The 27,660-nt window shown below is 41.2% G+C and overlaps 1 protein-coding gene and 1 pseudogene across 1 annotated transcript in view; both read left to right on the top strand.

Annotated features, from left to right (window-relative positions):
• The window catches only part of LOC102807662 (tetratricopeptide repeat protein 38-like), a 44,744-nt gene that overhangs the window by 3,628 nt on the left and 13,456 nt on the right, over window positions 1-27,660 (top strand). The window contains exons 3-6 of the mRNA XM_085507840.1: window positions 52-133; window positions 656-827; window positions 2,508-2,681; window positions 4,928-5,003. Coding sequence (XP_085363966.1) covers window positions 52-133; window positions 656-827; window positions 2,508-2,681; window positions 4,928-5,003 — 504 coding nt within the window. The remainder of the gene's footprint in view (window positions 1-51; window positions 134-655; window positions 828-2,507; window positions 2,682-4,927; window positions 5,004-27,660) is intronic.
• Window positions 20,737-23,052, top strand: LOC144357881 (uncharacterized; annotated as a pseudogene).

The raw sequence follows: 27,660 nt of genomic DNA, 5'->3' as shown, positions 1-27,660 counted from the left end.
TTGAAATATGTCAATATTTCAGTTTCAATTCTGTTCATGACATCATTTCAGTACATTGGTTGGTACGACGAAAACTCTGTTGGTGGTATGGAAGCATGTTGTACAAAATTACTGGATGCAGACCCAAATTGCGGCAAGTAACATTGTGTCTGCTGCTTCTACAGATTGTCATGGCAACTACATTTACCATTCATCACTAGAGCGTAATTTGCTTTCACTTCACAACTCCACTATTGAGGTTTAAGAACCCCCCCAAAAATAGCGCCCTCTGTTGATGATTTTCTTAAACCTGCAAAATTTGTGCGCCATCAAATATTTTATCTTACCACATAATTTTTGAATAACAATTTGACCAGAAACCTTTTTTTTTAAATCTGAGTAGACTTGTGTAACAATGATAATAATTTCACTCTCTACTGTTGAATGCAATATTCAAAAAAATTGTAAGAATGTCTTAAAATGAACAGAATTATGATATTAGTTCCTCTGATTTATTTAAAACCTAGGACTATTCTATGGTTACTGGTATTGGCCTTATTACTTAAATGACAGAGGTGTGTCTATACTGAAAATGTGTCATATTGTAAAATTGACAGAATAATATTAATTTACCATTATAATTATTTCAAGGTATTTTATATTTTGTATTGATCAGTTCTGGGTAACGTTTTGGTGCATGGTTTGGATGTCATGGGTACTGGAAGATCTATTTACCGAGACCCCGAGTTCAAAGCTAACATGGACAACATTGTAAAGTTGGCCGAAACTCCAAGTGTTACACCAAGAGAAAAATTACATGTTGAAGGCATTACTGCTTGGGCATATGGGTAAGAAAGTTATTGTTATAACTATTATTAATATATATTATCTGTCACTGTAATGCCATAAGTTACAGCATGCTGTAATTTTGCAGTATTTTACGGGGTATTTTCATCCTACCATATTAGGAAATGCAAGTTCCAAATATGGAATGATTACACACGTATATTAAAAACAAACATGGCTGCCACCAGGGTTTGACCAGACTCCACACAAAGAAGTTCACTGATACTGTTCTAAACTTTTTGGATTTCGCCATTCCCATGATGTATCCTTGGAAGGAAAAGATGTATAATAATAAGGTTATTTTGAGAATACCTCAAAATATGCACAAAGACAGTACACCATTGCATCGACCTCCACTGCGTGTCAATCAATACTCCCACTGTACTGTCTTCATGCATACCTTGAGGTATCCTTATAATAACCTCATATTATTGGTATCCAGTCTGTAATTTTATTGAGGCGATAAAAATAATAACACCACATAATTTGTTTTTCTTTACGTACTGTTTGACAATTATGACACTTAAATTAATATTGTGACGTTAATTACTGTACTAATTACATCAGTTAGTGATACATTTGTATTTTACCCTGAACGACTGTAAATTTCTTACACCATGGTTATGTGGTAATACATCAACTATAATCTGTGCAGTTTCAAAATACAATAATTTCAAGTATCAGCGTACAATAACTATGCTAATTAGGATACAGAATCCAATAATTATGTATTTACGATATTATTGGGTTCTTGTTGATCTTTTGATCTGATCAGTAGTTCTACATAAATATACCGATAATAAAATCATTTCAGGCTAAATTTAATCTGAAAATATATTTTTTGTATTCAAAATAGAATATAGATGATTCAAACTTCAATTTTGGCAGTTAATTCTTTTCAAAAAGTTCTGTCAATGCAGCTGCTGAGCTGACATACAATAATACTTTCTGAAGATATTTGTTAAGATGACTGTACTAATACATGTACCACACAGTCTTTCTAGCTTGAATAAAAGAAAGACTTTCCCAGGATCAGATCGAGTATAAAACGAATACTCAAAGTTCGCGTCAGTGGAATGTACGAGTGTGGCACATTCTATTATACATATTTTGAATATGTCCCTGATAACGTCTGGTGGCAAACTTGAAAAACAAAAGTTTAGCTGCACTTTAATTTCTTTTCAGCATCAGTTAAAAATGATGTACATATACATGTATAATAATAAAGTTCTATTAACAAAATACCAAAATATATGTCCTCAAACATCATACGATTCAGAATTTGGCACCATTACGTATCTTTACACTGAAATTTGATATAATAACCTTGTATTATTCCATGCAATTAGTATAGTCATTTTAATTTCTCAGTAAAAGTCAGAAAAGTACTGGTACAAGGTTGAGTATTGTTTTTTCTTGATCAATTTAAAGGATGTTGATGCAGCATGTTTAATATGGGACCATAGGGCCATGTTCTATGCATGTAATATACATGTACGTTTGTACGTTATTTGTTTACTCAAATTCAAACACCAAATAACCATGTACTGTTCTGTTAACATTTTGCATGTAGACAATTATGCAGAGGTGGCTAAAGTTTGGCATGCAAAAAACTGGGCAGTTAAGATAAGCTTTTTTGTTTTGTTTTTCAAAATACATAATTATTGTATTCTTATTTTCAGCGAAATTGACAAAGCTCAAATCAAATGGGAAGAGATATTATTGAAGCACCCAACTGATATGTTAGCATTAAAGTTTGCGCATGATTCTTATTTTTATATGGGTTATTCAGCCCAGATGAGGGACTCTCTTGCTAGAGTTTTACCTTACTGGAAGAGTGACACTCCACTATATGGGTGAGTTTTTTGATGTGTTTGTTATTTTGTGAGTTGATCTAATGTTGATCCAAAGTATCAGAGTAGTTTTAAATAACGTACCAGTCTGAGAGTACTTGGGAAAAATAAACCAGTAATTCATTTAGCTGGACTATTATGTCAGTGAATCAGACAAGTATGTCAGGCTGCTAGACAAGTATGTCAGGCTGCTAGACAAGTATGTCAGACTGCTAGACAAGTATGTCAGGCTGCTAGACAAGTATGTCAGGCTGCTAGACAAGTATGTCAGGCTGCTAGACAAGTATGTCAGACTGCTAGACAAGTATGTCAGGCTGCTAGACAAGTATGTCAGACTGCTAGACAAGTATGTCAGGCTGCTAGACAAGTATGTCAGACTGCTAGACAAGTATGTCAGGCTGCTAGACAAGTATGTCAGGCTGCTAGACAAGTATGTCAGGCTGCTAGACAAGTATGTCAGGCTGCTAGACAAGTATGTCAGACTGCTAGACAAGTATGTCAGGCTGCTAGACAAGTATGTCAGGCTGCTAGACAAGTATGTCAGGCTGCTAGACAAGTATGTCAGGCTGCTAGACAAGTATGTCAGGCTGCTAGACAAGTATGTCAGACTGCTAGACAAGTATGTCAGACTGCGAGACAAGTATGTCAGGCTGCTGGACAAGTATGTCAGACTGCTGGACAAGTATGTCAGGCTGCTAGACAAGTATGTCAGGCTGCTGGACAAGTATGTCAGGCTGCTGGACAAGTATGTCAGGCTGCTAGACAAGTATGTCAGGCTGCTGGACAAGTATGTCAGGCTGCTGGACAAGTATGTCAGGCTGCTAGACAAGTATGTCAGGCTGCTAGACAAGTATGTCAGGCTGCTAGACAAGTATGTCAGACTGCTAGACAAGTATGTCAGACTGCTAGACAAGTATGTCAGACTGCTAGACAAGTATGTCAGGCTGCTAGACAAGTATGTCAGGCTGCTAGACAAGTATGTCAGACTGCTAGACAAGTATGTCAGGCTGCTAGACAAGTATGTCAGGCTGCTAGACAAGTATGTCAGGCTGCTAGACAAGTATGTCAGGCTGCTAGACAAGTATGTCAGACTGCTAGACAAGTATGTCAGACTGCTAGACAAGTATGTCAGGCTGCTAGACAAGTATGTCAGGCTGCTAGACAAGTATGTCAGACTGCTAGACAAGTATGACAGGCTGCTAGACAAGTATGTCAGACTGCTAGACAAGTATGTCAGGCTGCTAGACAAGTATGTCAGGCTGCTAGACAAGTATGTCAGGCTGCTAGACAAGTATGTCAGGCTGCTAGACAAGTATGTCAGGCTGCTAGACAAGTATGTCAGGCTGCTAGACAAGTATGTCAGGCTGCTAGACAAGTATGTCAGACTGCTAGACAAGTATGTCAGGCTGCTAGACAAGTATGTCAGACTGCTAGACAAGTATGTCAGGCTGCTAGACAAGTATGTCAGGCTGCTAGACAAGTATGTCAGACTGCTAGACAAGTATGTCAGGCTGCTAGACAAGTATGTCAGGCTGCTAGACAAGTATGTCAGGCTGCTAGACAAGTATGTCAAGTGTACAAGACTGACATTTCTAGTGTACATGATTAGGAACAACATCAAAAGTTCAATGTAGAATAAAAAACTTAATTCCTTTAGTTTTTTTCCAAACCCCCCTACCCCCCACTGAAACTTAATTGATAAATATTGATCATGGCATCAGACTACATTCACCATTAAATACAAATTGATAATCGGACAGTAATATGGCATAGCAGTTGGTTCTAGGTCTATGCCCTGAAATTTACCTCATTTGACATTTGACGCACATATTTACACTCGGGCCAAACCATTTTCTCATCTTGGATGTGTTTTTTTTCATTTTCTGTTATTTCTGTCCATGATTAGATAGAAAAAAAACGAACTACAAATACTCGAGGATTTTTTTGACTTCATTGAAAAATAAAATCGTTTTCATAGGATAGAAACTTTTTGAGGTCACCCGCCACCCTCAAACTAAAGTTTTTTATTCGACATCGATCTTTTGACGTCGTCCCTTAGTATGTTAGTATGACAGACTTTAGTAACATGTGTGTTAATTATATTGCAATAAGTGCATTGCGTACTATAGTGAAATCATGCAAATTCCACTTCAATACCCTACGAGCATGTTCAAGAGCTTGTACATGTACATTACACTTAAGATTCTTTTTACACATTTTAATTTTATGTTTCTGTTACTCTGATTCAGTTACCTAAAAGGCATGTATGCATTTGGTCTGGTAGAAACAAACTTTTATACGCAAGCTGAAAAGGAAGCTAGAATGGTGAGAATTTATTATGATAATCTTTGATTCATTTGTATATGTATACATATAAATTAAATATCAAGATTTTTAAAACCTTGGTTACCATAAGAAAAAAATGTATCTAGTAATTTGATATGTTTAACCTTTTCACCAATATTTCTCTCTTATCATCAAAAATTCATAAATTAGTCCCATTTATAGTCTGCACTTAGGATTAGGATAAAAATTGAGTAAAAACCAAAAATTCACTACGTTCAATTACCCACCATAGACTCCAGTCAGTCAAAATGACTATTTTGAACTGTAGGCATTAATCAGCGATTCTGCCGGTGACAGAGAGATAGAATCTAGGTCAGGGAAAGCCCCCCAAGTTTCACTTCCTTTACGTCACGAACCATGTGACCAAGGCCATGTGGCAGCGCCACTAACGGCTGTACAATCACTCTGATTTTTCTTCACCTCGAATGGAGATGAAATCTAGCGAGCTCTGCCTGGATCGCTTGCTTTTTTTCCTGTCGGGGTTTCTAGCTTGGGTTGTTGCCGCTGGGCGGCATTCGACATTCTAACTGGTAGGATAAGCTTTTCTTGTCTTCTTTACCCTCGTGTCATTTTCCTCTTTGTGTGTAATATTTTTTCACAACAAAGAAATTAACAACCCGGCGCCACTACGTAACCACTTGTTGGTTTCGTGGCGGCACCTTTTACTACTGTAATTCGCTTCCCTCATGTGTGTCGTCTTCATTTTTGCTTGATCTACATATTTAGAAATGAATAGATGTAATGACAGCTCCATGAATCGCCACTGTTTTTTGGTCTACTCGTTTTCGAGTCGAATGTGCAGTGGTTATATTCAGAATTTACCAGCATAGAACCTGCATCCGATATGCTTTTTTGCCGTGGCTGCGTGCGAGGTTCGGGGTCTTTGCCTTGAAGGCATGCGTTTTTCACTGGAGTTCTGAGGCCTGAGATATTTTATCAGAGCCATCAAAATCGATGTGACTGACCGCGTCGCTTGTATTTTCACAGCAAGGTCGCGCGTCCAGTAAAAATCGGTTAAAAGTGAGTTGCAGGTTTGGCATGAGTGGAAAGTCCTCACACTTGGCTACCAGTGCTTCGCATACCGGGACGTCGAGTAGGAGGTACCGATATTTTTTCGGTCTCCCCCCGCTGATCGGAGGCATCCTCACAGTCTGTGTTTTCAGACGGTGGTTTACCCGATTTTACCGGCTACAGCGAGGCTGCGCCCCTGGAGGCTTTTTCCTCCTATGGGTCCCTTTGTGGATCTCTCCTCACACAGCACCGGGTAGATCAGGCCAGGTAGATCAGATGCAGTCGGAGCAAGCTGTCTCCACTGCGCCCCCCCGGTAGGCAAACACGAAGAAACACGAAAGCATGTTTGCATTCAAAAACGTCTCTTCCGGGGAACCCCTGTTCCCAGTCGCGGGTCTCCCACTAATTTGGGTCAGGCTGATGCTCAGGCTAATTGCAGGCTGAATGCCAACAGGGTGCTGGCAGCCAAGCCTCCGATCTCGGGGCAGGGCTTTCAGGGCTAGGGCACACGTTGACCCCCCCTACTTTCAGCCAGCCAGGGTTTGTCGCGTGGTAATGGTACAACGGTAATGAATTTACCCTTGTGTCCGTCCTCTGCTGTGGGTTTTTGACTCCCTTCTTACCAACCCACGGGCGTCCCCAGAGGGAACCGATCCTGTTAGAGATGCACAGTCGAACACGCTATTCACTATGTTCAATTACCCACCATAGACTCCGGTCAGTCAAAATGACTATTTTGAACTGTAGGCATTAATCGGCGATTCTGCCGGTGATGGAGAGATAGAATCCAGGTCAGGGGAAGCCCCATGACCTCAAGATTCTTTTACCCCTTACGTCACGAACCCATGTGACCGAGGCCACCTGGCAGCGCCACAGGTAGCCGTCCATCACTCTTAATTTCTCTCCGCCTCGAGTGGAGATGAAATCTAGCGAGCTCTGCTGGATCGCCTGCCTTTTTTTCCTATTCGGATTTATGGCTTGGGTTGTTGCCGCCGCTGCTTGGCATCCGACATTGTAGCTGGTAGGATAAGTTTTCCTTGTCATTTTTACCCTTGTGTCGTTTTCCCCTTTGTGTGTAGTATTTTTCACAGCAAAAAATCAAAATCCGGCACCACTACGTAACCAGTTGGTTTTCATGGCGGCACCTTTTACAACTGTAATTCGTTTCCCTCATGCATGTCGTCTTTTATTTTCAATGTATTTAGCAATATACAGTACTCATTTCGCCGAACCTCCCGCCCGCTTCCGGATTTCGATCGCTTTTTTTTCGCTCGCTTTGTTCAATCCGACCGCGCAATTTCCGCTTTTTTTTCGACCGCGCAAATCTGGAAGTATCCGCTCGCGCAATCGCTCGCTCGCTCGCTCGCTCGCTCGCTCGCCTGACAGCACAACCGCCCGCATTTACAGTTCATTACCTACTGTTTCATGTACAAGTGTATCATTTTTGTTTTTATGATGTTAAAATAAGAATAAATACAATTAGAAATTTATAGAACGACCGTTGAAAAAAATACGGTGGATCACACGGCCATATAAAATTGGTGATAATAATGTACACCATAAACAAGATCGAACCAAACATGTGAAATCAAATACGACACTGACACAGACACAACTAATATGAAATAAAACCATTCTATTTTTGGTGGAGAGCGAAAAATGTCTACTGTAGAGAACGGTATTCGTTGAGTTAAACCGTGTGTAGGGTGACGGTTGTCATGCACGCATGGTTTGGGTTTAACACGGGTCAAGTTGTAGTTATGTTAAAATCCGTGGCACCTATAACAATTGAAGAATATCTGCAGGAATAGTAAGACTGTGAAAAAAACGACTGATCGATTGTTATAGAATGACCGTAGTGTACAATTTGTCAAACAAATACAATACTTGCAAATGTAATGTCGGCCAGCGCCCATCTTACTTGTCCGAAGTTGTCGACACCGACTTCACTGGAGATCGCGTTTTCTAACTAGGCGGCTGGCAAGCGGACTAACACGTTACATAAATCTGTTGAATTACAATTATGGTTTTTATGTTTGCGCCCAATGTCTCGTTATAAAATAAAGGATTCAAATTTTGCAGGGTATTCCGTTTTTTTGCGAACTCTGGGCGAAATACTTTCATGAGCTGTACGTAGTTCACTTACAGCCAAAACAAAGTCAGCTTGGACATTAAGTTGTGAGACGCGAAAAAACAAACGCTGCCAGTGATAGATTACGTTCACTGAATAAAAGAACAAAATAAACGCAATCAAAGGCGCCGACCACAGGCTTTGAAAATAAATAGAACGCGTTGCTAAGAGGAATCGCATCTGCATCTCGACGACGTCTCCGGTCATGAGCAGGGTTTGCCGCGTCTTAGAAAAATTTAAAGTTAAAAAGGAATCAGTGTCGGGGAACCATTCACAATGTTTGCATGAAAAATCCCACGCGAAAGCGTTTTTTTTCTTCCTGTTACAAACACTATGATACCTGAATCCCGATTAATTCATAAATATGAATCGGTAAGGGTCAATTTCCTGCAATCCTTCAAGATTAAATTTGCCTCCTAAAATCTTTCTAACGATGAGCTGGAAGATTGCCATAATTGAGTGCCACCATTTCTGTTCTAAGATTTATTCAGTATAATAATACAAATGTTCACCCCAACAGAAGTGGACATACAGTTTTAGCGACCCGAAGAGCTCATTGTCAACCGAGGCGAAGCTCTACGATAAAGACTTTCCGTTCCCAAAAAATAATAATAAGAAAAAAACTTCTCGTTCCCGACATTACGAAATTCTTTCGTTTTGGGGAAAAAACCTGGAAAAAAAACTGATTTTGACAAAATAATTTAGAAATTGATATTAAGAATAATTCATAACGAAATCTATTTCATATGTACCCATAATTTTTTTTCATAATTACTGATTACACACGAATATTACAGAAAAAAATAATTTGCTATATTATCTATATTTGTGCCTTTTATTTGTTTTGAATCGTGACTGAAAGGAGCTAGATGAAATTACAAACTATGTAGTGTGTTCGACAACTCGTGTATGAACAACAATTTTAATAAATATGATTTTACTTGGTAAAATTACTGTATTTTTCTACATAAAAACAAATGAATTTCACAATGTCTTTGTTATCATAGCGTTGTTGGTAATAGTTGAAAATGATACATCCACGTGAACTTGCTTATATGAGATCTAAGGAGTCTGTTTTCAACAGCCGTATACATCTAACTGCGTCATCGCTAAGTTTCCTTGTGGACCACGAGTTCTGTTCCTTGTTTGCACGTTTTCATGTTCACACAATCGCAGACATTATTTGTAAGGGTGCCCTTTGAAATGGCACATTTTCTCGATGTTTTAGCGAGTACTCCGCGAGTATATGGCTTGTTCTCACATCAGCATAATTTTCCTCGAGTTCACTCATCGCTTTCCCACATGCACTTCTCGTTCTTTGCTGCTAACTTTTTTTGCACTCTAATATGGTGTTGTTTTTGTCTTTCTAAACATCGAGTTTATTTTTGACATTCAACGAGATCGCTTGAATTTTGAATTTGATGACGGTTCGAATTTATCCACTTTTACAGTGATCAACATTGCGTTCGAGTAGTAATTACAAGCCTGATTTACATTTTTCTTGCGGTGTTTTTCGTCAATGTATTAAATATAAGTGCTTTGGGAAATAACATAATTATATTGTGCGAGTGAAAGAGTTTGGTGAGACTGTCACAACACGTTTTATTTATTTCCAACGCGCGTGGTCGGCGCCTCTGATTGCGATTATTTTGTATTTTTGTTTTCAAAATGTATCACTGGCTGCGTTTGTTTTGTTTTCCTCAACAAAAACTGTTCCGATATCTCTTTCATTTTTCGTCCGGCTGCTGCCAATCCAATAATTCGTCGCCGCATGTACTCAGACAAGCGATTAATCGTCACAATCATTATACTAGTAGTTTAAGTCCAATTGATTTGTAGAAATTCAGCTATGCGATAATTATATGTGCAGTTTTGTTTTGCGCACCCAGACACGAGCAAAAGTTAACCAATAGATTTTCTGAACTACAGCATTCGTATTACTTATGCAAATTGAGTAAGGGTCATAGTGCGAGTTGCGTTCAAAAATAACAAAGTGTCAAATTATTTTGAGCGCCGTTCGGAATAAATTTAGTCAAAATCACACACAGAAACACACACACAACACACAAATACTAGTACTCAATACATATCGCGATTGACCAGTTATATAGCTGCTTGAACTACACACACAAGGACGTAAATATGTAAATACAGGTCACAGCTCGACTTGCGTAGCAAACGTTAAAATGTGTCAAGTGATTTGAAGGCGTCTTTGTTCCAAAACAGAGAAGCAATAGGCGTTGTGTTTTGAATCGTCATTAAAACCTAAATTTATTACGAATACAAACTTAAGTTGATACATACAATGTACGATCATTGTTACTCCAGCGGTCGGCTGGCAAGCGGATGTTTCTGAAGCCAGCCATAGCAGGAGTGAGCGAGCGAACAAAAGCGAGCGAGCGAGCGAACAAAAGCGAACGCGAGCGAGCGGAAAAAAAGCGGTCGGTTTCCGGTCGGAAAGCAGCGAGCGGTCGGAAATTTAGCGATAAGCGGTCGGAAAAAAAGCGATAAAAGCGGGAGGTTGGGCGGAATGAGTACTGTATAGATGTAATGACAGCACCAGGGCTCGCTGCCGTTTTCTTTCCGGTCTCCTCGTGTTTCGAGTCGACCGTGCAGTGGTTATATTCAGAATTTACCAGCATAGAACCTGCATCCGAGATACTTTGTCGTAGCTACGTGCGGGTTTCGGGGTTTTTGCGTAAAAGCGTGTTTTTTCACTGGAGTTCTGAGGCCAGAGATTTTCTTTCAGAGCCATCAAAATCGCTGAGACTGACCGCCTCACAGCAAGGTCGCGCGTCCAGTAAACAGATCGGTTAAAGTGAGTTGCGTGTTTGGCATGAGTGGAAAGTCCTCACGCTCGGCTACCGGTACTTCATGTACCGGGACGTCGAGTAAGAGGCCCGACGGCGGAGGTACCGATATTTTTCTCGGTCTCCCCCGCTGATCGGAGGGCATCCTCACAGTCTGTTTTTTCAGGCGGTGTTTTACCCGATTTTACCGGCTGCAGCGAGGCTGTGCCCCTGGAGGCTTTCCTCCTATGGGGCCCGTTGCGGGTCTCTTTGTGGACCCTTCCTCGCACGGCGCCGGGTTTGCCTCTGAGTTGAGGGCTTTGGTCGAAGGACTGTCGGGGCAATTGCGTCCCTGGCGGGCCGGGTAGATCAGACGCAGTCCGAGCGAGCTGTCTCCACTGTGTCCCCTCGGTGGGCAAGCAGGAAGAGACACGAAAGCATGTTTGCATTCAAACACGTCTCTTCCGGGGAACCCCCGTTCCCAGGCACAGCTCTCCCACTATTTTTTTGGGGGGTGGCCGAGGCTCAGGCTAATTGCACCGGTCCTTCTCTGGATCCTCGGGCACTGAATGCCAACGGGGTGCTGGCAGCCAAGTCTCCGATCTCGGGGCAGGGCTTTCAGGGCAGGGCACACGTTGACCCCCCCTACTTTCAGCCAGCTAGGGTTCGTCACGCGGTAATGGTACAACGGTAATGAATTTTTCCTTGTGTCCGGTCCCCGCTGTGGGTTTTGACTCCTTTCTTCCGACCCACGGGCGTCCCCAGAGGGAACCGACCTTGTCATGAGACGCACAGTCGAACACACTCCCTCTCACATATTTAAAGTGAAAGGAGATGCAGTTCGCTCGCGTCGGATACAGCCGGTACTCCGGGCAGTCCCTCAGAGTCTTCCATCTATATGACTCGGTGAGCCACGCTTTTGGGGTGAGGCGGAGTATCATCGATCCCAGTGATACAATGTATATACCCCCACCCTTGATCCTAGAGCGACCACCTAAAGTTGCTTCAACGCTTATGGGATCACAGGCGTCGGGATCCAAAGTCTATCCCTGTCCGCCTGAGTGCGGAGTGGGGCGCAGAGCACGCAAACGGTGTTTATGGGCGGCATTGGTCAGCCGCGGAGGATGTAATGCTTAAGGCCCCGGGTGGGGATAACATTAGGCAACACTTCCCACTGGACCAAACGCTACTCGGTCGTGTGGTTTCGGGATCAGACCCCATAGCGTGGGATGAGACCAAAACGCCCCCAACCGGATTCCAAGGCTCCTTTCCCAGACCCCGGTACCACGAATTTGGCAAACCGGGCAAAGGGGGATAGCCGCGTTCCATGGGTGTCTTTGCCAATTGAAGACGACCCATCCAGCCCTGAGGGCAGAGTTGCTTGAGCACATTATTATGCGTGACCAGCATTCTGGAGACCTTGGAGGCAGAATGCACCAGCCTCCTAGACCAGGCGACATTTTTACTGGTGGGTCTCCGCACATCTAGCATGCGACACCCCCTAGTGTCGCCTGGCTCTCTTGGCCAGGGCCACTACCATGCTATGGGACGCGGCCTTAGACGCACGTGTTTTTGTCGACAAGCTGAGCCGGGGTACGTCCCCCACCGCAGTGACATAGACTGAACATCCTCCACCCTCTTTGTTCAGGGAATGGTGGGTACAGTCTTGGAGCTTCGGAGTGCAATGAACCAGAAGGTTCAGATCAAATCCGCTAGCCAGTTGGTCCTGCCATGGGCAAACTGAGGCCACCCCAAGCACAGAAAACACAATGCCCTAGGGCGTCGTCCGCTAGCCAGAGTCAGCCAGGAGGCAAGCGCTTATACCCTTCCATGGGAGGGGAGGGTAGTGGCGCGCCCCCAGGGAGGTAAGAGCCAGGTGGTGGCTCCTCACCCTCCCTGGGCGGACGTCTACCCGGCAGCAGGGGAGGCATGTTTGACGCTCACCTCTGCAACTTAGGTCACAGGTCACAACTTAGTGACTACTTCAGGCCTTGGGAAGCTCACCTTATGTGGGAAGGGAGCAACTGCCGAACACATGGCCACATATCCCTGTCGTACACAGATTGCGCCGGTGTAGTCCGGTTTGGAGACGGTGGATGACCGATCCCTGGACCTTTCCAGGTGGTGACATCCGTTTACGAGATACTGCTGAAATCTCCATTTCCCCCCCGTCAGTGTTCCCCCTGTTGGGCACTGCCAGGGGACTCCCGCAAGGCGGAAGCAATCAGACACGAAGTAGCAGTTTGCTGGGGAAAGACGCCATACACAGGGTACATCAGCCGGAACTAAGGCCAGGCTTCTACCCAAATGTGTTCGTAGTACCAAATCTACAAGTGGCAGGCGTCCAGTTTTGGACCTCGGCAGACTGAATCAGTACGTGCTCCTCGAGCGGTTCCACATGGAGACACCATTCAGGGTTCTTCTCTCCATCCACCGTTTTGATGGGCTAGCCCCGCTGGACTTAAGCGGGGCCTACCTGCACGTACCGATGCACCCAGTGAGTTGCCATCTCCTTTGAATCGCCCAGCTGGGCCAAGTATTCAAATTTCAGGTGCCCCTCCATTCGGGTTAGGCACAGCGCCCTACATGTTCACCAGAGTGATGAAACAGGTAGTGCTGCTGCTTCACCAGATGTCGGTACACCTCGATCCATACCCAGACTTGCGGTTACCAACAACTCGGGCAAGGGGTAATAGCCAAACGCGTCAGGCTAACACGGGATTTACTCCACCAGTTGGGCTCATTAGTAAATCGACAAGTCCCACCTCGACCCAACGTACAGTTGGTGTCCCTGGGAATGGAGTTTTGACACAGAGGTAAGCTTGGCTTAGCTATTTCAAGCGTATTGCTTAGCGCTAAGCAGCCTAGCCGAATGCCTAGTCAGCGTTCCCTCGGTGTCCCTCCGTGAACTAATACGGATCATCGAAATGATGACTTCGGTTCAAAGGGTCGTTCCCCAGGCCGCACTATGCAGCCGCCCGGTATAACGCTTGTTATAATGCCGAGCTCTCCTATGGGAACTATGTAGGCGGGTTTCCATCTCGGACCAAGTGAAGGAAGCCCTGCCCTGGTGGTCGTCCCTGGCCAATCTCGGACAGGGGAGCCCCTTGGGCCCGCTCTTCGCAGGTATGACTCTGGTAACAGATACCTCCCCCTAGGGTTGGAGAGAGCATCTATTGGGCCAACAAGCCCAATGATATGGCCCCCGCATTAGTTTCGGGACTACCATATCAACCGGCTCGAACTGAGAGCAGTGTACTTAGCACTACCATGCTTTCTACCCGTAGTTCGAGACCACAGAGTCCTGCTCCGCACAGGCAATGCAGCGGTGGTCTCCTTCAAGAAGGAGGGGGGACGCATTCCCCATCGTTGTCAGTCCTAGCGGAGCAAAATCTTCTTTTGGTGCCTGGGATACAATGTGGAGCTAGCCGCACACCACCTTCCAGGGGTGAGGAACAGTCTGGCGACGCCCTTTCAGGGCGGCTCCGTCTCCAGAACACGGAGTAGCTGATACCCCAGTGGGTAGCCTCTAGGCTGTTTCGGCCGTGGGACGGCCCAAGGTTGGACCGTTTTGCCGCACCCCGGAACGCAAAGCTTCGGACATACGTAACATTCCTGCTGACTCCAGGAGCCTGGGCCAGGGTCGCTTTGCTAGCCCCGTGGACCCACTTAGTTGTGTACGCCTTTCCTCCCTTCCCGCTAGTTCATCGGGCACCGGAGAAAACTTCGACGGGGGCACATCCGCATATTATCATGGGTTGCACCCAATTGGCCAAGCAAGGCCTAGTTTTCACTTCTGTTGGAAATGCTAGTCGAAGCGTCAGCAGTGCTTCCGGACTTACTGGACCTGCCGTCCCAACCAGACGGCGCACTACCAATGAGCCCAGCAGGTATCACTTACACGCATAGAGGCTCTCAGTAGACCCGCACATACGAAAGCCTTATCTGAGCGGGCTGCCAACGTCCTGGCCAGGGCGAACAGGGATTCCACCTACGCGGCCTACATTTCTAGGCCGCAAGCATACACTGATTGGTGTAGCGGAAGGGAGATTGATCCATACCATCTCTCTATTGGCCAGGTAGCAGGCTCCTTCGTCCACCTGCTTGATGAAGTGGGTTTGTCCTACACAGCGAGCTTTGGCTACAGGTCGGTCTTGTCCCCCTCAGAACGTATGGGAACAAGACTAGCCGATTGTACTATTATTAGGAGACTATTTACTGCTTTCCAGACGCCAAGACCCCATACAAGGGAGCCGCCCAACTGGGACTTGTCGGCTGTGTTGTCTGCTCTAAGCAGACCGCCCTTTGAGGCTCTCCAATCAGCACCACTCAAATTTTTGATGTGGAAAATAGTCTTCCTACTGGCCCTTGCCTCAGGTAGGCGCCGGTCAGAGCTAGGCGCGCACTGTCCTTCGCGGACGGTTGTGCCACTTTTATGGACGATCAAGTTGTACTAAAGACACGAATCGGGTTTCTCGCCAAGAACCAAATCCCAGGACACGATCCTCAACCGATCATCATCCCCCGGCTGGCAAATATTGTCAGTCCGGAGGATCAGGAGGAATTGCTTCTCTGCCCGGTCCGAGCGGTGAGTTGCCACGAGAACTGTACCAGGTTTTCTAGACGGGGAACCAAACACATGTTTTTGTGTTACGGCCCTGGCAAACAGGATAAGCCGGCTTCCCCGACTTCCATCTCCAGGTGGATTACTGCAACTGTACTGGAGGTCTATAATACACTATCCTCCTCAACACAGACCTTGCAGAGACACCAAGTACGAGAACATGAGGTCTGTGCGATTGCTAACTCACTAGCGCTAGCGTCAGGTGCCCCTCAAACACATTCTGAGGGCAGGCTTCTGGAGAACGCGGAACGTCTTCATCAACTACTACCTAAGAGACACCCAATCTATTGAGCAGGGTCTCTTCAGGTTTGGCCCCATAGTAGCGGGTCAGGCCTTGTTTGCTGACCCAGCCCGAACGACCACAGGGGCCTCTGCGCATAGGCGATAAGTCAGTCTTGGCATTTTTGCGGGCAGATTCAGTCTGTTCCACTAGCACTTCCTGGAAGCTCCCAGGTTTCGCTTCGGTCAACCTACGCCCTCATGCGAACTGTTTCGGTCCTACTTCAAGCTTATCACCCCCGAATTCGGCTGGGGTCTAGCTTTCTCGGGCACACCGAACCCTGTCACCACAGCAGCATTGGCTTCTTGCTTCGGGGACAGCACAGGCAAGGTAAGACACCACCCTTCTTGGGTCTTAACTTAGGTTTTTGGGTGTGTTTTCATCCCGGACTGGGGAAAAGTCTTTCATCATTCTCCTTTTTTTTTTTCTGTTTGCTCGGAAAAACCCGCCACCTATCGTGTCTGACTCTGCCTACAGTTCAAAATAGTCATTTTGACTGACCAGAGTCTATGGTGGGTAATTGAACGTAGTGAATTTAGGCGAGGGTTCTCCGAACTATTCACATAGTTCATACCCACCATAGACTCCGGGTCCCCCCAACCTCCCCACTCCTTCCGTCGCGTTGGTCTAAGTCCTCGAGGCGGAGAGAAAAGAACCAGAGTGATGGACGACTACCTGTGGCGCTGCCAGGTGGCCTCGGTCATGTGGGTTCGTAAGGGGTAAAAGAATCTTGAGGTCATGGGGCTTCCCCTGACCTGGATTCTATCTCTCCGTCACCGGCAGAATCGCTGATTAATGCCTACAGTTCAAAATAGTCATTTTGACTGACCGGACTGGACATCTTCCACCTCTTTGTTCAGGGAATGGTGGGTACAGTCTCGGAGCTTCGGAGTGCAATGAACCAGAGGGTTCAGATTGAATCCGCTAGTCAGTTGGCCCTGCCAAGGGCAAGCGGAGGGCACCCCAAGCACAGAAAACACAACGCCCTAGAGCGTCGTCCGATAGCCAGAGTCAGCCAGGAGGCAAGCGGCCTCCCCAACTTCCATAACCAGGTGGTTTACTGCAACACATAACTTTCTCGACACAGAGCTTGCAGAGACACCAAGTACGAGCACATGGGGTCTGTGCGATTGCCAACTCACTTGTGCTAGCGTCAGGTGCCCCCCCTCTGGCATACATGGAGGGCAGGCTTCTGGAGAACGCAGAACGTCTTTATCAACTACCACCAAAACAGACACCGAATCCATTGAGGGAGGTCTCTTTAGGTTGGGTCTCGTCATAGCGGGTCAGTCTTGGTTTGCTGACCCAGCCCGAACGACCACAAGGGTCCCTGAGCATAGGCAATGAGTCAGTCTCGGCATTTTATGTGGACAGATTTCTCTACCATCAGCACTCCCTGGAAGCTCCCAGGACCTGCTTTTCGGCCTATGCCCTCATGCAGAACTGTTTCGGCTTATTACCCCCAGAATTGGGTTGGGGTCTAGCTTTCTCAGGCACACCGAACCCTGTCACCATAGCAGCATTTTGGCTTCTTGCTCCGTGGACAGCACAGGCAAGGTACGACACCACCCTTTTTTGGGTCTTACATGTAACTAAGGTGTTGAGTTTATTGTAGTTTGTTTCATCCCGGACTGGGAAAAGACTTTCATCATTTTCTTTTTGCTCGAAAAACCTGCCACCTATCGGCGTCTGACTGTGCCTACAGTTCAAAATAGTCATTTTGACTGATCGTAGTCTAAGGTGGGTAATTGAACGTAGTGAATTTAGGCAGAGGGTTCTCCGAACCCGCCTATTCACATAGTTCATACCCATCATAGACCCCCCCCCAACCATCCCACTCTTTCCGTATCATTGGTCTAAGTCCTGGAGGCGGAGCGAAAGGAACCAGAGTGATTGTCAAGCCGTTAGTGGCGCTGCCACATGGCCTCGGTCACGTGGTTCGTGACGTAAGGGAAGAGAATCTCGGGGTCATGGGGCTTCCCCTGATCTAGATTCTATCTCTCTGTCACCGATAGAATCGCTGATTAATGCCTACAGTTCAAAATAGTCATTTTGACTGACCGGAGTTTTTGATGGGTATGAACTATGTGAATAGGCGGGTTCGGAGAACCCTCGCCTAAGTTCAAAATAGTCATTTTGACTGACCGGAGTCTATGGTGGGTATGAACTCTGCCAAAATTTACTAAAATGTTGCCTGTTGGCTCCAAAATTAGGGTTCATTTTCAGAAATATTAAAGAATGTATAAGAAAAAAGTGCAGACAAATTTGAGCGAGAAAGTCTGGTAGTGAAAAGGTTTAAGTAGATTATCTTTATAAAAAACAGCATGAATGCATGTAGTTATGCATTTAGCTATTGTGTAAAATTTATATTGTTCTGAGCTTTCAGTGTATTCACAAAATCTCTGTTCTGATGTATGATTAAGAACAGTGGTCATCACAGCCACATGCACTCAGAAGTATCGGAATTTTGTGTGAATAATTAATGCATTTGACGCGCATACATTAATTGCTTTGTATATGGTGGGGTCCATATCAAATGCTGACTGTAATAACATTGTGATGAACACCCCTTCAAAGATGCAATATGAATGAACACAAATATTTTTAATATTGTGGTTCCATACTGTATACCAAATCAAAATATTCTTTCTTATAAACTAACAATGTTGTGTTTGGAACACAATGACACAGTTTTGATGAAAAATCAAAACTACTAAATAAATGTACATGTGTAGGGATCGTTATTGTACGTACCAAAACAACAAGTACATACATTTATGTGTATTTGAAAATTTCCTTGTGTCATCCAATAAATATTTTAATATTTTTTATTTTAAAAGATGCTTGCTAAGATATTTTCAGTTTAGGATAAAGCATTGTACAATATACCTATAAATCTACAACTATGGCGTCGTATTCCTGCCATTTGACACCACAACATGCCATTCTACGATGCGAGATTCGGGTATTTGTATTGCAATTTTACAATGCGAGATTCGAGTTCTTGTATTGCAATTTCACAATGCGTCATGTCATTCCACAATGCTTCGTGCCATTTGACGCCAAAACATGCCATTTGAAGCAAGCTCATTTCACGACTTCGCATTATGCGTCACACCATTTAAAGGCTTCGCATTCGACGTCACCTCATTTGAAGCACGCTCATTTCACGCCTTTGCATTGTGCGTCACGCCATTTGAAGGTACCCCATTTGAAGGCTTCGCATTCGACGTCACCTCAATTGAAGGAAGCTCATTCGTTGAATGTGCCGGCCCTCTGTCGGCAAATTGATAAAACTATTATCGGGGGAAATTGCACAAGAAGAAAATTTGTTATTTGCGAGATGGTCGTCTCTGGGTTAGGATATATGTTAAATGTCAATTTAACATTAAATTTACTACATATATTTTCCTTTTGAAAGTTATTATTTAGTACATGTTTATGACATCAGCTGGGGTCAAACGTAAAACAAAATGGCAGATGGTGTGTGTCTCGCTTGGAAATATGTGAATTGTAGGCTCAAAATTATAGTGTTTTTCCTGTGAAGTGAACGAACATAGTACAAGGATACCGTTGCAAACTGATTGGCTTATATAGTGTACCCAGTGCGTGGTCGACAACATGGCATACACATGTAACAGTGATACTCTTATTATAACAACTTTTTTAACCAGTGTTGACAGTTTAATGAGCAATTTATACGTGGCTGAAATTTTCGAAAGTGAGAGGCTTTATAGAAGGTCATTGGCTCTATTACGTGCCGCTGTACTTATGAATAGTGCAGAAATTGTAAGCGACCGAGTTGTTGAAGTACTGCAAGAAGCTACAGATGAGATCGGGCAGCTAAGAATAAGAAATGAACATAATCTCCAAGGCTACCACGCTTCTCGTAATAGTAAAAACAGCATTGGAAGGCCAGCATATACGGTAATATTTCCGAGGCACATTTAAGATACTTGATCGGTCTGGGGTTTTCCGCAGTGTACATTGCGAAAATGCTACACGTAAGTGAGCGAACAATTTATCGCAGGTTATCTGAGTATGATATACGAATTTCAGAAACATACTAGTATGCTAATTTTTTGATGATGAACTGGACAGACATGTAAGAGAAATTCTGCACAGCTTTCCTAACTGCGAGTTTCGGCGTATGTATGGATTTTTGCAACAAAGATAACTACGCGTACAACAGCAGTTGATACTTGACTCTATGCACAGAGTAGATGCAGAAGGTGTTATTATTAGGGCGATGGAATTTCGGCTCGTTAAGCGTAGACCGTACAATGTTTTTGCTCCGTTAGCATTGTGGCATATCGATGGACATCATAAATTAATAAGGTAATTTTACACATTCATTTCATTTCACAAACAATATATAATGGCAGTAAATAATCACTATTACGGACAATACAAAATCATAAACAAATGCAAATTTGTCTAAAATGTGATGAAATTGATTAAAATGTTTTCAAATTTGTTGCCTATTACATTTGATATTATTTTTGAAAAATCTTCAGCAAACCAGAATTATTTGATCAAAGTTACTACTTTGTTTCGCACCAAAATTTCATGACAGATTAATCAGATAAAAACTAATGAAACTATTTCACATCAAATCAGTGGGAAATGCCAAGACTTGATAAATAATATGCGAATTACCCACTTAATTTATAGCTTAAATTTGATGGGCACAAACACATGTTCATATATTACCTTAAACATTGTGAATTCAAGTTTGAATAATGGTTTATTGAGGTTGTGTGGAACAACTTTGATCTTGGATACATACATGTATACTAATTGACTAACAGAAATTGTATTGTTTTAGGTGACGATTCGTAACACATGGCGGAATTGATGGGTATAGCAAGAAAATTATGTTCCTGCGCTGTAGTCAAAATAACAGAGCTGCAACGGTGCTTAGTGCATTTGAAGAAGCAGTTTCGAAGTATGGGTTACCATTTCGTGTTCGTTCTGACAGAGGGCTGGAGAATGTTAACACATCCTGAAGGAGGACCTGGCCGTGGTAGCCATATTGCTGGTTGAAGCAAGCATAATCAACGTATAGAGCGTTTGTGGAGAGATGTGTTTACTGGTTGTACCTACTTATTTTATAATCTATTTTATCATTTAGAAGATCTTGGCCTATTGGACCCGGTTAATGAACTTCATATATTTTGCTTGCATTTTGTGTACCATGCCAGGATTAATCATACATTGGATATTTTCACCCAGGGATTGAATGCACATAAAATTCGTACGGCTGCTAACTTAAGTCCTGATCAATTGTGGGTCAGTGGGCTGTTAGCTATCAGTAATTCAGATAGTACTGTTGCTGAAGAGGTATTCACCACCCAACTTGAGGTAAGCATTTTGTAAGTTTACTCAATAAATAAATAGTAACAATTGTTTCAAATGTAGCAATACAAACAATTATGATATGCCTGATTATGAAATGCAACATTAAATTGAACACCACATCTATACAACATATATGCAGAGTGTCATTTAAGTCTTTTCATTTTTAATATTTTTTTAATAAATATTGTCTGCGTTTTTAATTCAATTTTATTTTGAGAAAAAAAACATGAGCAAAAACGTAAAAAAAATTGAAATTACCCTGCTTATTTGCAATCGAATATAATAAGTAACTTCGAACACTATTTTTATTGAAGTAGGATGAACTCCTGTTTTAGTGTAGTCTAACTACTGTGTACTACCAGTCAGCTAGCGTACATGTGATAACAAAATAATGCCAATATATATTTACTTAATATATGGGCAGCCATCTTGAATACAGCTTGAAACTACCTTTTTATTAGCTCCGCTGTCGACTTTGTCGAGCGGAGCTTATCATATGAGTGATTGTCCGTCGTCGTCGTCGTCGTCCGTCGTCCGTGTCAATGTTTTACTTTTTCAACTTCTTCTTGAAAACTACAAGCCTAAATGCTTTGATACTTGGTGTATATGTACCTTGGGTAGACCTCTCTTAGGTTTGTTCATTTCATGTTGATATCTTTAATTCTCTAATTTTGGTGAATATTTTTGTTATTTTTGGTAAAAACTGATATTTTCGACTTCTTGTTAAAAACCGCAAGTGCAATTGCTTTGATATTACATCTATAGGTACTACATGTGGACCTCTCTCAGATTTGTTAATTTTGTAATGATATCTTTAATTCTTTAATTTTGGTGAATATTTTTGTCATTTTTGGTAAAAACTGATATTTTCGACTTCTTGTTAAAAACCGCAAGTCCAATTGCTTTGATACTACATATATAGGTACTACATGTGGACCTCTCTCAGATTTGTTCATTTCGTGATGATATCTTCAATTCTCTAATTTTGGTGAATATTTTTGTCATTTTTGGTAAAAACTGATATTTTCGACTTCTTGTTAAAAACCGCAAGTGCAATTGCTTTGATATTACATATATAGGTACTACATGTGGACCTCTCTCAGATTTGTTCATTTTGTAATGATATCTTTAATTCTCTAATTTTGGTGAATATTTTTTTCATTTTTTGGTGAAAAGTGATATTTTCGACTTCTTGTTAAAAACCGCAAGTCCAATTGCTTTGATATTACATATATAGGTACTACATTTGGACCTCTCTCAGATTTGTTCATTTTGTGATGATATCTTCAATTCTCTAATTTTGGTGAATATTTTTGTCATTTTTGGTAAAAAGTGATATTTTCGACTTCTTGTTGAAAACTGTAAGTCCGATTGCTTTGATATTACATATATAGGTACTACATGTGGACCTCTCTCAGATTTGTTCGTTTTGTGATGATATCTTCAATTCTCTAATTAATTTATTTTGGTGAATATTTTTGTAATTTTTGGTAAAAAGTGATATTTTCGACTTCTTGTTAAAAACTGTAAGTCCGATTGCTTTGATACTATTCATATTGTTCATTTTCTAATGATGTCTTCACTTCTTTAATTGAAATGTGCATTGCTAACAGCGGAGCTATCTCAGCCGATAGGCTGCTTGTTTAGTTTCAAGCCGTATAAATATCAGCAGATTAATCAAATTTATTTTATTACCACACAATTCAAACATGTACGAGTATGTGTGAACATTGCTGCTTTAATGACACTTAGTGTTTTTGTTTTCATAGACTAACATTCAGTTGTATAGATTGGGGAGGACCAGTATCAGCAGAGAGAGTGCAATGAAGTGAATGAACAACAACATTAGTCTCAATCCACAAGCCATGAGGGAACTTCAAAGAATTGTAAACCCGTGTAGAGAAAGCAATAATTACGGCATTGACATATATGAAGAAACGGTTGATGTACAGTAGTTACTGCGCTAATTGACATCAATTCTTAGCTTACTGGTTAATCAGAACATTTCTCATTCATGAAACATTGCCATGATTAATGTTTATAATGGAGTAGAACTATTTGTATAGATGAGTGTCCATCCACTTAATGCAAACCATCTGCTGGCTTGGATACATCGGCCTGACTATAAGATTGGTTCATTTCAAGTTGAAAACGTTTATCTTCATTTTTTTTTTAAACCACCTACTAGTACCCCATTGATTTGACATTTCTTATTAAATGCATGAAATTTAGAGGGTTGATGAATTTGAACTCACTAATGTGTTACCATGACTCTGTAGTAGAAAACTTGTATAGATATAGCTGTGCTACAAAGTGGGCAATGAATAATAATGAAAATTAGATGGAAAAGTCCTTAATACTAGTATAGTGAACAACTTTTTTGTAAGAGTGCACTACTTGACTACTACAAGCCAAATTATTGTCTGATTTGGTATCAAACATAGGAACTAATCTATAATGTCATGGGACAGGTTTTTGTGTTTATTTATTGGAAATGTTTGTAGCCATGCAAGACAAATTACCAGTCGTACCAAAATTTACAGGGGTCAGATTACTGTGAATTGTAATTTCATTGATTAGATTATGTGCTACTTGTAATCATGTTGCCTGATCTTACCTGAATAAAAAGGCTTCTTTTGTTGAAGATGAAGGCAGTTTAATTTATGTGATTGTTCTCTACACAACTGACTGGTAACTATTATGTTCCTAAATGTTTTGAAGTCATTGAGAAGCTGCTTACAAGATTGTGTCTAACAGTCCAGAGAGCAGCTTGTTGATATTCTGCCTTGCGTACATGTTTCAACTCAACTGACATTAAGTTGTCACTTTATAGTTGATTTCATAAAAATTAATTATATACTGAACAATTACATATCATTCATTTGCCATTCACACACATTCTATCAAATGAAATGCAAATATTGTTGCAGTAACAAAATATATTTATAAGAATCTTAACATTGAACTAACTACTGTAGATGGCTACATATTGAACATAAGATATGCAGAAATTGCAGTACAGGTTACAGATAATAGTCTAAGAGTAAATGGTTTTAAAATTAACACAAATAACAAATTTTGTCCCAATACTGATTATCCTCACAAATGAAATGTTCTGCTAAAAATAAAATTATTTTTTTGGGTGTTGCCATGTTAATTGTAAGACAAACTCAAAAAAAAAGTAACTTTAGGCACTCAAGCAAACTCAAATGAGATGTGTCCAAGATTTTGACTCACGATTTGTAAAAGGATACATTTTTCGCAATGCTATGACCAAAAATCAAGTTTTGGGTTGTCATGGCAACAACAGGATAGGACTTTTTGACTCCCATGTGTGAAGCACATAATGGGAGTCTTTGCAGTTAGTGTGTCTGTGTGTGTGTGTGTGTGTGTGTGTGTGTGTGTGTGTATGTATGTATGTGTGTCCGACTGTTCCACTGCTATCTCAAGAACCATACATCGGTTTTTGATGAAACTTGGTGCATAGATGCTCTGGGCCAATGCACAGATTTGATTAGGTATTGGTAAAAATCCGTGCTCGTTAATTACCTAATTTGCATGATAATTAGCTGATTTTTAGCTGTTCCATGATTGTTCCACTGATATCTAAACAACCACTCATTGGATTTTGATGAAACTTTGTACATACATGCTCTGAACTAATGCTAGGTTTTGATTAGTTTTTGGTAATAATCCGTGGATACTAATTACCTAATTTGCATAATGATTAGTCAATTTTTGGGTTTTCCACTGATATCTCAAGTACTAATCATCACATTTCAATGAAACTTGGTACATAGATATATGACACTGCACAGACCTGATAGTTTTTATGGTAATATCAGTACATATTAATTACCTAATTTGCATAATTAATTCATTTTCAGCATTTGATATATGTAGTGAGCATTACATTTCAATGAAACTTGGTACTTACATACTCAAGGACTATGCAGAGATTGATTGTTTCCGATAAATATTTGTGCATATTAATCACCTAATTTGCATAATTAATTAATTTTCAGCTTTTCCACAGCTATCTCAAGTACTAATCATCGCATTTCAATGAAACTTGGTACATAGATCCTTTAGAACTATGCAGAGACCTGATTAGTTTTAGGGTAAATAATTGTGCATATTAATTACCTAATTTGCATAATTAATTTTCAGCTTTTCTACTGATATCTAAAGTACTAATCATCACATTTCAATGAATCTAGAATTATGCAGACCCAATTAGTTTCCGGTAAATATTTGTGCATATTAATCACCTAATTTGCATAATTAACCAACTTTCACTCTGATATCTCAGATACTAAACATCACATACCAATGAATGTACATGGATCACATACCAATGAATGTACATTGATGCTGTAGGACAATAGACAGACCTGGATAATTGTGGGTTAAAATCTGTACATATTAATTACCTAATTTGCATAATTAACCAATTTTATGCTTTCACTCTGATATCTAAAGTACTAATTATTCCATTTCAATGAAACTTAGTACAAAGATGCTCTAGGACAATGTACAAACCTAATTAGTTTGGAGTAAAAATCTGTTCATATTAATTCCCTAATAAGCATAATAATTCATAATTTTTTGGTTCTAATCACATTTCAATTAAACTTGGAAACATAGATTTTCTGTTACATTGCGCAGACCTCATTAGTTTTACACTCAAATCTGATTTGCATAATTAGTTTTCAGCTAAGTAATTTCAAATTATATTTAATGCGTCTCCAATACTCTCAGCACATGGGAGTTCTTTCTAAGCTTTCTTTGGTTTTATTTGTCCACTTTTCTGGAATGCAGGTGTAGTTCAAGTTTTCCATACAAATTTGAAAAGAATTTTTTGTTATGTTCGTCAAGTGAAACAATTTTATTTAAATTTGCAAGAAAATAGCGGTTGCAGCAGCACATAAATATGCGTCGCTGACGATGGTTTTCATTCATTTCATTCATTACTACAGCATCCGACCATATACTAGTATATCTGCATTCCTGTCATCGTCATTTTATACTACATGTAGTATGAATCAGCATATCTTCTCTTAAATTTCCCACTGAGGGCTAGATTTTGGCTCGTGCCGAGTGTTCAGGCAGTAAATCCGAGTTTCGGGACTAAGATTGATTTTTTTTGGCACGTGCCGATTCGGTCGTGACCGTTCACACACAAGTTTCGGTCTTGAGTCTCGGCACGTGTCAAGATCTCTAACGTGAACACTACTGTTAAAAGTTAAGTACTAGCTAATTATCATGCAAATTAGATAATTAGTATGCATGGTTTCCACCAAAATCTAATCAAATCTACACATTAGTTAGAACATCTATGCATTAAGTTTCATCAAAAACCAATATATAGTTCTTGAGACACCAGTGGAATAGATAGACTACGGGAAAACTATTGTAATCATATGCAGACAATTTTAACTGAAATTTCACCAATAATTTGAATAATATATAAAACACATACCAAAAACAAACTTGGCCTAACATCCAAACTTGAAAAAGATTGGACAATCAAAGTTAAACTCTGTTGATCCTATGTGAATACAGAACATATCAGCATCAGATATTTAGGACAAAACTCCATTCATGACCAAAAACTTTGCATAATTATCATCTTGCCCATGAAAAATGTGTTTACTGGTACTTAAGTTTGATTGAGATGCAGTTTAATAATAAATTAAACAGATTAAATTGCTACAGAATTATACAAGATTTCAAATATATAAAATATAGAATATTCTCTAACTACGTAGCAAATTTGTTTGAAATACATGAAGCGAAAATTACTCAAAAACGAATCATGTTTGCATATGAATTTGCTCATTCTTTTATAGTTTGTATTCACAAACTCAGCAAACTGTGATCACTACCCCTCTTGTGTTTTGCTCCAATGGGAGCTAAAAACTGCTAAAAAATAATTTACGCTAGAGACAAAAATGATGACATTTTCCCCTCATATGAAAAGATATAAAATAAGGCCTATATAGAGTATCCTGTTAAGTTTTCATCAAAGACAATTGCATTGGTGAAGGTTAAATTGTCATTAGAAACAGAATTACCTTTTGATTCACATTTTTCTTTTATATAACGATGAAAAAACTCCAGTCCTTCTGTTCAGTATCATGATGATCATCCTCCTTCAATGTTATCTTCGATTTCAGGACATCATAAAGAATAAGTGGCACAGCTGGAAATAATGTTGCCATGATTCCATGTTCACATGACAACACTTTCAGGAGTCCAAGACTATTCATCCCCGACCAAATGATCCATTTGTATTTTTCTGCTCAGTAATACATGATGTTGTATTAACTCAAATACAAGTATTCCCTTATTCTCCGGTGTCACTTCGAAATGTGATGCTCCAGCATTAGCCAACATTTCAATAAGTTGTGGTCCATATGCCTGAAGGTTTTCACTGC

The sequence above is a fragment of the Saccoglossus kowalevskii genome, chromosome 14 (assembly GCF_978046115.1).
Source record: "Saccoglossus kowalevskii chromosome 14, keSacKowa6.1, whole genome shotgun sequence".
Lineage (NCBI taxonomy): Eukaryota > Metazoa > Hemichordata > Enteropneusta > Harrimaniidae > Saccoglossus > Saccoglossus kowalevskii.
This window is presented reverse-complemented; position numbering and strand designations above follow the sequence as displayed.